General features: G+C 42.7%; 1 protein-coding gene across 1 annotated transcript; it reads right to left on the bottom strand.

Annotated features, from left to right (window-relative positions):
* Positions 1–2,495: 2,495 nt before the first annotated feature.
* fdx1 (ferredoxin 1) lies at positions 2,496–9,738 on the bottom strand. The gene is made up of 4 exons (XM_061236704.1): positions 9,433–9,738; positions 6,839–6,963; positions 3,713–3,842; positions 2,496–2,945 (listed from the first exon to the last, which is right to left on the bottom strand). Exons 1-4 carry the CDS (start codon positions 9,597–9,599, stop codon positions 2,825–2,827), a joined length of 543 nt encoding a protein of 180 aa, XP_061092688.1. The 5' UTR covers positions 9,600–9,738; the 3' UTR covers positions 2,496–2,824.
* Between the last annotated feature and the right edge of the window lie 750 nt (positions 9,739–10,488).

Raw genomic sequence — 10,488 nt, 5'->3', positions numbered from 1 at the left:
CTCATTACTCATTCCTGCAGCCCCTGACACATGGGAGCAGTGGAGTAAGGAGGACCACCCCTCCAAACACACATGGGTCTCCAGAGGTGATGTAACACAAGCAGAAGTTTCAATCATTAAGCTTTTACATGGGAACCTAAAAAAGCTAAATTTGGCCTGCTCTCCCACCTCCAGCATGATGTAGCCTTTTTTGATAAGCAAAGCAAAAACATGCTCCTCTTATGGTGACTTGTAGAAATTTTCATACTGAAAGTTTCCAGTGCTGCATTACAGTCTTTTCTTTGAATATTCACATCATCCATCACATTAAGGAGACTTTCAATGTTAAGCATCAAGAGCTACAATGGGCTTCAGAATTATTGGCACCCCTGATAAATTTTCACAAAAAGTGCTGTACACTAAACCATAATCCAGTTATTGACATTTTTTAAAATATTCCAAGTATGTGGAAAGCAGTGTGCTTAATAAATTATTCAATGGAATCCACCAAAGTATTTCCCAAAAAAACAGGTTCCACAATTATTGGCACCCCTGATTTAATACTTTGCGCACACACACCTGGCAAAGATCACAGCCATTAGTCTTTTCCTATAATTGGTGATATAGTATAAAAAAAATAAAAAAAATAATAATAAAAACATTTGGAGGGATTTTTTATTTATTTTATTTTTTACCATTCATCGATGCAGAACTTTACCATGCAGAAGCATTGATATCCTTGGGATACCTCCCTCTTCAGTTCTGACCACAGCTTTGTCACGGGATTTAAGTCTGGGCCTCAACAACACAACAGTTTATGGCTCCAAGAATAGCTAAACAGTGCAGGGCAGGCAGAATGAACAAAGATAAATGATGTCCCGCAAGTTCAGAATCTTTTGTGTCCCAGGACTTTTAACCTCCATGACCGAGTCTGGATTCCATCTGAGCAACCAACCACCAGCCACTGGCCTTTTCCCAAACAGGCTACCAACTATCATTTCATTTCATATTTTCTTCCAATCATCCGGATTTGCTAACAAGCAATTCTTCTACCAGAATGGAGAACTTGGCTGGGTTCGAATCCACTTCAACGTATTTCCTCCCCTTATGGTCTTCCCTCGAGAGGCATTTGCAGACTAAATTTGCGACATACAACAAGCAAACTTAACAGGTGCTCTGCATGGGAGGATAGACAATGAACAAACCAAAAAGGAACTGAACTGGCTTTGCAAACAATATAGGAAGTAACCCCCTGTGTGTGCAATGATTTTCTTTTCCCGTCAGATGAAATACTAGTGAGGATTTCTTGAACCTCACTTAAAATACAAATTAAAAAAACATGCAGGCTAAAGTATCAGACAAAGCAAAATTCTCTGTTCTTAATCCCCCATCCATTGCCTCAACATTCGCTCATTAATTATTCCCGAACCCCGACAAAAGAATAGACTCCTCCTTTCGAAAGTGGACCGATTCCTTCAGGTCTTCTTCACGCATTGAACATTGCAAGTTCCCAAGTCTGCAATTAATCGCAGAACATGAGATCCACTGGATTCAGGTTTGTTTCAGTTGAGGTCATTCAGTGGTCTTACTTGGTGTCTGATTGGTGTCGCCCATAATGGTGAAGCCACAATGAGCTGTACCAATATGGTGAAAATTATCTAAAGGATTCTATCCACAGCAAAACAAATGTCTAAACCTTTGGCCATGTCCAAAACTGCCTCCTACCTACCTGTCCTCAAAATATGTACTGTCTGCTCCCGAATTCAGACCAAGAGAACACTGGAGGAGAAAGTTGTCGAGTTTGCAAAAATTCTCTCAATGTAGTCTATTTAAAATCCCAGGATTATAATTTCTGGGTTTGCCTAATGCATTCGGGAAGCATTTTCAGGAAATAGACCATGCATTTTAGGGGGCCCCACCAAGAGGAATTTATGGGTCCAATGGCAGTGCAATAAATCATGAAGAGGCAGGGGCTTTTTATTACAAGGGCAGATGTCTTACGACACTTCCACGGCGCCATTTGAAAATAGTATGCAAGATATGTCAGACAGCCGGTAGTACATTTAGTAGACATTATTAAATATTTTGCGGACACTGCAGTTAGGAAGCCGTTTCTGACATGACCATACTCAGTGAAACCTTGGAAATACACATATCATCCAGGGATGTTAAGTACCCTACATTTAGAGAAAATGACACCTATTTAACAGCTTTCTCCTCCTGTGTACTGTACTTATAGCCTTAACCATCGGCAAGTAAGTGGTTTCTGACATTGGCCTAGGTTCAAAGTTAACATATGGTTGGCTCCACTCATTTCCAGTTCATGTGAAGCCTTGCTCTCGCTATCACTCTTAATTGCTTAATTGGACATACTGCACAAACTGGTAGGGTAACTGACTGACACATTGGTCCCAAGTGTCAGACAACTGCCGCTTTTAAGGGATTTGGGGATGACACCAGTATCTACCACAAACATCAAAGTCCGAGTTCAACAGAGCAGAAACACCATTAGGCCATTATGAAGGCAGGTTAGTTTATTTTAGATATAATTCCAGCTATACACAACTGCGCTATGTACAATCACGTTAAAACATCACACAGGGTTGCATTAGTGGTCTTAAAGTGATTATTCTCACTCCAAGTTAATTTAGGCATGGGCTTATTTTACTCCTCCCAGAAATCATAATGAAATGTTTCTGTCCTAATGGTTGGCATTTTTAATGCCCAAGAGAAAGGGGGATGCCTCGGAAACCAGCATCCCTGACTCATGTAATGATTTGTAAAAAGGTAAATGCATATTCATATTAATTACAGTGCAAATCTAGGCTCTAGGGCCAGGCGTGGCCTAGGAGGAGGAGCTAGTGGTGCCAAAATCAGACTCCCTCATGTCCGCCACGCTTTCCGGAACGCGCACGGTAATACCCTCCAGGGATTTGGTCAGGCAGACCTGGCAACCCAGGCGAGACCTGCAGGGGAAGACAGGGAAGTATTCACTCATTCACGCACAAACACGCACACAGCGACATAGGCCGGCGAATAATACACCTTGTTCTCTCGGGCATTTCTCCCAGGACATCATTGAAAAAGAGAAACATGTTCTCAATGGACCTCCTCTGGTTAAATAGAAAAGAACAGAAAGGGCTACTCTGGGATACTATCATAGGTGCTCGATCCAATACTGCAGGAGTAGCTGGAGAGTTGATTACAATAACAATTGACTAGCACACTCTTATTAGCCAACTTGAATGCATGTCAAGTGCGCTTCAGTTTTCTCGTGACACTCAACAACAGCATATGCTGAAGGAGTTCTCGCTCTTCTCCTAAGGCAGGGGTGTCCAGTGTAATCCAAAAAGAGCCGGTGTGGGGGCTGGTTTTTCATTTTAGCCCAGTACTGTGACACCTGATGTAATGGATGAACTAACCGTGGTCTTCACTCAAATCCTTGATAAGTAGAATCAGTGTCCGGGTGCTGGGCTGAAACACCAGCACCCACACTGGCCCTTTTTGGACAGGACTGGACACCCCTGTCCTAAAGGGGTCATCTCAAGGTGAATCCCATTCCCACTGTAAGTATCTCTCATGGGGCTCCTGCAGATGTATTGTGCCATTCTCCCCATCATTAATACAATGCCAACAGCCTGAGGGGCACAAGCTTTCCATCACACTTTCAGCAGTGACCAGGCATGGGTTACACCCAGCCCTGTTGCCACGGAAAGGGACAGGTCCCACTCACGTGTCCGTCAGTCCGTAGGCCAGGTCCAGCATGTCCATCTCCTCGTCTGTGATTGGTCCCAGTTGATTGAAGACATCTTCATCAAAGATCAGGTGGCAGGTGGAGCAGGCCAGAGTGCCCTCACAGGCACCTGTAAGGGCGACGATAACACACACACCTGTCACACATCGCCTAGTGTCACACGTCACCTACACACCAGGACACAGCAGTAATGCTTCACCTGTAAGGCACTGCAATGTGTATTCACTTAATTTGAACGGGGTTTAGGTATGAGTGGTCAAAGCTTCTCAAGGTTCTCTATACCTTAAGAAAGGAGTCTGTTAAAAGTAAATGCACAGCCATTTTACATTACGCCATTTCTTCGCTTAGCAGACGCCCTTAATCAGAGTGACCTAGAAAGTTTACATTCTTACATACAGTGGATTTATACAGCTGGACATTATATGGAGGTGGTGCCCTTAGGCTTGAGAATACAACAGCAGCGCCCCACCTGGGGTGTGAATCTGAAATATAAGCCCAGTGGAAAGCCTCGCTTTGCAGAGCGGGCACATCCCTCAACTTTTGGTTACCTAATTTTTTTATTTTTGTCCATCTTAAAAGTTATGGGGGGCCTATTATTTATGACTATTATTCATTATTATTTATAACTATTTATAACAGCACTGCAATTTTGTAGTCGACTTCATACGTCTTCTGAAGAAACCCTTGCATTATGTACCAAGATTTCAGCATACAGTTGTAGGTGCAGTCATGACCACAGGCTATAAATGAAGAGAAGCACTGATAACTGGGGGAGGGGTGTGCAGGTGCACACGTACACCACTTCCATTGCAAAACAATCAGCCTGCGTGGTTTCCTTAGTACCGTTTGTTTAATATGTTCCCCGATTCTGCTTGACCAGAGTGGAATATATTTCAATATGGTACCGTGGCACAGCACAGGACTTTCAGGAACAGAGCCAGCTCAGTGCTATAGAACTGTGTGCACGTGTGCACTGACATACTGAGTGGTTACATAAGTGTGACGCTGTCCCCCACCCACACACCCACACACACACACACACACACACACACACACACACACACACACACACACACACAAGCAGACCAACAGTTGTGAGTGAGCTCAGGTGAGTGTAGCGGATTTATCTAATTGAGACAGATGCATTGGCCAATTCCCCACATTTCCATTTTGATTGCACACTCAAACGAAAAAAACACTTTCTCAATCTCTCATCCATGTACAAACCAAAACAACACGCAGAAGCACACCATGCCACTAACCACACCAACTAAGTAAACCTTTGATAGGGTTTTAGCCGAACTACGTCTGCGGCCAAGAACAACGGAAGAAGCAGATATGAAAACACGAAAAGCAGCGATATGTACACCACCTGCACCCATGCAGCGCCTGTTATTTTATTACCCCGCCCCGTGGGAGAGCTGCATACCTTACATTTCACACAGTCACAGTGGGACACTTTGGGAATGGAAACTATAACCTGCTTCTGATGCAAACACACACGCACGTACATTATATACGCGCAGCAGACACACAGCTGAAATAGACACATACAGCACTGATACACATAGCAACAAAATGTGCACAAAAACTGAGATCTAATATAGACACATATGGATTGACTGACACTCTCAGAGCCCTGATATAAGACAACTCCATATACAGTCATAGCACTGCATGTGCCCAAGATAAACTGGCCACAAATTAAATCACCAGAAAAACTAGGGAAAAAAAAAAAAAACACAAAAAAAAACAGCCCCTAACAGACCTAATTACCCGTTTTTCCTACGGCCCTATTAATCCCAGAAGCCATTTGCATGGGTGGTCTGTGCATAGGTCCCATGGAAATTGTGTGAACTGTGAACCGTGATCTCGCACAGTCAAGTTGTACATCCTTAGCAGTGGGTCACGGATGTGGGGCTCCATCAAGTGGCCAATCAGCAGCAATGCACCAGAAGCTGTGCTCTGGACTCTGTAGCCAATCAAACCAGAGTTCACCGTCAAGCCCTTTAAATTGCCTCTTATCAGTAAACACAAAGTTTGTTTCCTGATAAGAGGGTAAGAGTGATTCAAGTCCGAATGTTTCATTGAATTAGTTATACAGCAGTGAATGGCCAGGCTGTGGATTAAACGGACAAACATTCTGGTGTCGTGAACATACTTTTTCTCATAAACTGTTGAGTTAGCATACAGATCCTTCGGTATGGCTTAGTCTTAGTCAGTCTCCCATTGTGAGATACAAGAACTGCAAAGCTCAAATGCCACAAGCCTCCGGGGCATTTAGTGAACAGGGTTTAGCTGGCATTTTTTTTAAATCATGCATTGTGATTTCACAGTGCAGTCTATAAAAATTTGGTCAGTTACACATTTCTGCTCTGTACTCTGTGGTTAACGTTCAGGACCTCCCATTTCAATTTGAAGGTTTTTACATCCATAAACGGTGTAGGAATTACAGTCCTCATAGTCCCCCATTTGTAGCAACATTAGCAAGCTAGCTAACGAACATTAGACTTGCAAAATATATTAACAATCATGAATAATTATTATTCACACAAGAATTTCAATTTGATTGCCTAGCTAGATCGCTACTCAACATATTAAGGGTTTGGAGCACAAGGGGTGTAAGTGAAATACAGCATAACAGTGGCTGCAGGCTATGACATTTTGAAAGGGGGCAGCGACATGGCTGTTGTGGCGGCCGGTGAAATTCCTGCCATGATTTGATGCATATTTTACTAAATTCTTTACCATTACACAACATATACAATACACACAACAGTAACCAATAGCCACTTAATACAGTTATACAGTTAATGTTACACACAGCACACATGCTGTCAGACACTGCACAAGGTTCCATTAATGCTTGTGACCCCCAATAACTGTACCAAGCCGCACTACTGCACATTACACACCAGTTTTACAAGCCATATTTCACTTTCTCCAGATAGTCTCCTAAATACACACCATAGCACAGTGAATTGACGGAGAGGTTTAAATGCGGAATGAAGTTATGAGTGGTAGGTCTCTTCTTCAGCGGAAGAGTGCAAAATCACTCCAGAAGTGCATGACGAGGTGCTCATGAACACAAATGCATCCACTCACCAAATCCATCGATGTCTAGGTCCTGTTCGATGACGACATCGAGAAGACTGTCACCGGGGGAGCCCTTCACAGTCACCTTTTCTCCATCGCGATTGATGAAACTGACAGTAACCTTGTTTTCAGATCTGAAAAAAGAAAAAAGTTCATAGTGCTTAATGGGGCGACATTGGCTCAGGTGGTAAGAGCAGTCGTCTGGCAGTCGGAGGGTTGGCAGTTTGATCCCGCCCTGGGTGTGTCGAAGTATCCCTGAGCAAGACACCCAACCCTTAATTGCTCCTGACAAGTCGGTTGGTGCCTTGCATGGCAGCCAATCACCGTTGGTGTGTGTGTGTGAATGGGTGAATGAGATGCATAAATTGTACAGCGCTTTGGATAAACGCACTATACAAATGCAGACAATAATGGTGACCACTTAAGCACACAGGTAGCTTGGGAGTCTGACTTATACCTCTCATTTATAAGTGATAAACACACCCACTTTTGGAATGTAACCAATGTTATCCATCCAAGACATCCATTCAAACAAGAAAGGGACTGAAGAGCATTGCATGCCTCATAGGTCACATGGCCATAATCTGTGAGAATTTGATCAGGGTCTAGTTTCCATGCTGTTGTTCCCAATGAATTATTCTGTTCATTCAGTTTACAGATTTAGTTGTTTTTCAGCCATATTTAGCCCAGGCCTGGTTGTATTATGAAACAAGATTACAGGGTTAGCGCGTTACCTTAAACTTTAATCCTGCGTCTACCGTATGAGAAAAACAGACTCGGGGTATATCAGATTAGTAATTTATGCTGCACAGCAAAGCTGCCTGTAGTGTAGTGGTTAAGGTACGTGACTGGGACACGCAAGGTCGGTGGTCCGGGCTGTTGAGCAGGGCCCTTAACCCTGCATCACTCCAGGGGAGGATTGTCTCCTGCTTAGTCTAATCAACTGTACGTCGCTCTGGATAAGAGCATCTGCCAAACGCCAATAATGGTCCAGGGCAGGTTATGTTCAGGCTATCGGATTGAAGTGTATAAAACAGGGGTGCACAATTCCGGTCATCCACTTGCCTTGTTTTTCATTTGTTCGACCAAACGTTCAAATGGGCCAGATCTAAGCGACTTTGACGGCTGCCCTCTTGGGAATCTCTCACTACAGTTTACAGAGAATTGTGTGATAAACACAATCCAATGAGCGTGGGTTCTTCGGGTGAAAACACCTTGTTAATGAGAGGTCAGAGAAGAATGCGCAGACGGTTTAAAGCAAACCGAAAGGCCACAAATAATAGCTTTTTACAACAGCAGAGTGCATCATCTCAAGCAGGTTATATTGATGGGACTTCAGTTTATCGCCTGCTCAGTCCCCCGATCTAAATCCTTTGGGATGATGTGGAACCTGGGCCGCGAGCTAGACTGATGCTATTTTGGTCAACGTAAAGAAAAATCCCTATAAACTGTTTCAAGCACCTTGCTGAATCTATTCCGCGAATAACGTAGTCTGTTCCGGAGGCAAGATGGGGTCAGAGTGTCACTGAGTGTATATTATTTTACTTATACACGATTAAGCAAATGGGCTATTTGTTATGTTTTCCGAAAGCTTAAACAACAATTAACGCCATTTCTAAAGAAATGCGATTAAGTTACAGGAATGGCGTGCCAGAAGCGCTGACCATAACAGTAAAAACACGCCCTGTCGCTCGAAACCCGCGACTGATTTTAGACAACTTCTTTAAAAATCGGCCAAATTCACTAATTTGTTATACATATACATGACAGCCTACGACTAAAGGTGCATAACTTATGTATTATCAATTAGCTATGTATAACCTTAGCATAGCTTCATGACTGGCAGCTGTGGGGATGACCAAAGTTCATTAGCTATACTGAACAGTCTAGGGCCGAGCAATGAAGAAATTACCGGCGAACTCATTAAAAAAGAAATCAGCCTAGTACAGCGCCTGCACAGCGCAGTATGCACGGCCAATGTAGCGGAAAATAAGAGGCACTAGCTAACATTTATATTCTACTACCACTGGCTAGTTCATTTTAAGTTTCAAGTTTTTAAATTCAAAGCAACTTTAAAAAATTAGATATTTCAGTTACATCGCCAATTCTCATGTGGAAGGTTACAACGAAAGGGATCACTTTAACATTAGCTAGCTACCTGTAAGTATGTTCCATAACGACAGCTAGCCAACGCTTCAATGCATGTGTATTACGAGTGCCCGGCTACTTACTCAACTAGGCTACCTCACATAAAATATAGGCAGCACCCAACGGAAGGGATTTTGCAGAATTAGCACATATTTCCACAACGGTAGTTTCTTTTAATTAACTAACAAACAAGTAATTTGGTGTATTTTCTATACAGCCTGTGGCAGTTGGCTCAACTCTGTAGCTAGATAGGTTTTGGCTTTAGCGAACCTCACCCAGGTTGTTAGCTAGCTAACGTTACACAATATTGACACTCCCTGTCCATATCTATTATTAAAATCTACCCAACTAACATAAGGTCTGTATAAGTTGAGTAACATTAGCTACTGCCATGCAAATCGTACCTTGCTCAAGAAACGCTCTACTGCATCTACACACACCCCAGTGTTTCCTACCTGAGTGCCCGGGTATAACAGCAGAACTGTCGGCTACGAACACAGGCCTCGACTCTGTGCCTTGTTGAAGCAGTCTTCAGTGAATTATGCGCTGAAACGGCAGACAGCGATCGTATAAAAGTCTTTGAAATTGAACGAAGTCTGCGTGTTGCCAGTGCGACAGACATAGCTTCAAACTCTTAAAATAACCAACTAATAGAAATCTAAACCTAAAACAACTAAAAGAAGGACCGACCTCCACTCCGTCGAGACCGTCACTGTTTGAGGTCACTCCACTTAGCTACATACACAGTTCGTTCAGTTACAAAAATTGCGTAACATTTCAGAAAGCGCAATTCCGTGTTGCCAGATCAGCTTTGTTTTCCTTGGATATTGAGTTTACTGACTCTCACTTGTTTTGTTTTAAGTTAAAAAAAAACCCCAACTTTGGTCTACTTTAACTGAAAAAAGAGACTCATTCGTATGCTTAACTGGTTTTACAAATACAGGATATTATTTATGATTACATGGGTGCCAATTTAATTGTAAAGTGAAAGGTCCAGGGCCAGGAAATAAAAATGCTGCCGTGTGTTTCTTCTACCCATGAACTCAAATAGCTGATTCCACTAATTAGCTACATGTCCTGGCTGAAAGATTTCCCTAACTAGCAAATCCAGGCATTTGGCACAAAAATACTGGAAGGACTGATCTGAACCTTGATTTTCCTAAACTGGTAAGACGTGAGTTGGCGTTAAGACCCCATCTCTCACTGTATTTCCTTTTTTTTAACGAACTGAATTGCTTTCATTTGTAATTGACAGCAGTCCATTTCTCAGCATGCCAAAAAGTGAGATGTTGCACAGTGCACTTGCGGTCAAAACAATCAAGTAAACAGTTTTGCTTTCTTTAAACACGTTTTTTTGTTCTCGAGAACTATTCATTTGGACATGTGAAAAGTGCATGACATTTACAATATAAAAATAAAGAAAACTGGTTGAATTACCGTGGGTCTCAGCTTGAAAAACAAATTCAGGAGGGAAGAATGGGGCAGTGACATGGAATGTTTATGGTTCAAGC

Source organism: Conger conger, chromosome 3 (assembly GCF_963514075.1).
Source record: "Conger conger chromosome 3, fConCon1.1, whole genome shotgun sequence".
NCBI classification, from domain to species: domain Eukaryota; kingdom Metazoa; phylum Chordata; class Actinopteri; order Anguilliformes; family Congridae; genus Conger; species Conger conger.
Note: the sequence above shows the minus strand (reverse complement) of the source record. Positions and strands in the feature narration are given on the sequence as shown.

Bases quoted from the DNA above. Each gene is read 5' to 3' on its own strand.
- fdx1 (XM_061236704.1), bottom strand. From the start codon at position 9,599: ATGTCTGTCGCACTGGCAACACGCAGACTTCGTTCAATTTCAAAGACT. The intron at 6,964-9,432 runs GTAGGAAACACT...TTCTTTTTTCAG, and splicing joins TGTTATACCCGGGCACTCAG to ATCTGAAAACAAGGTTACTG. The intron at 3,843-6,838 runs GTGAGTGGATGC...TCGCCCTTACAG, and splicing joins CCTAGACATCGATGGATTTG to GTGCCTGTGAGGGCACTCTG.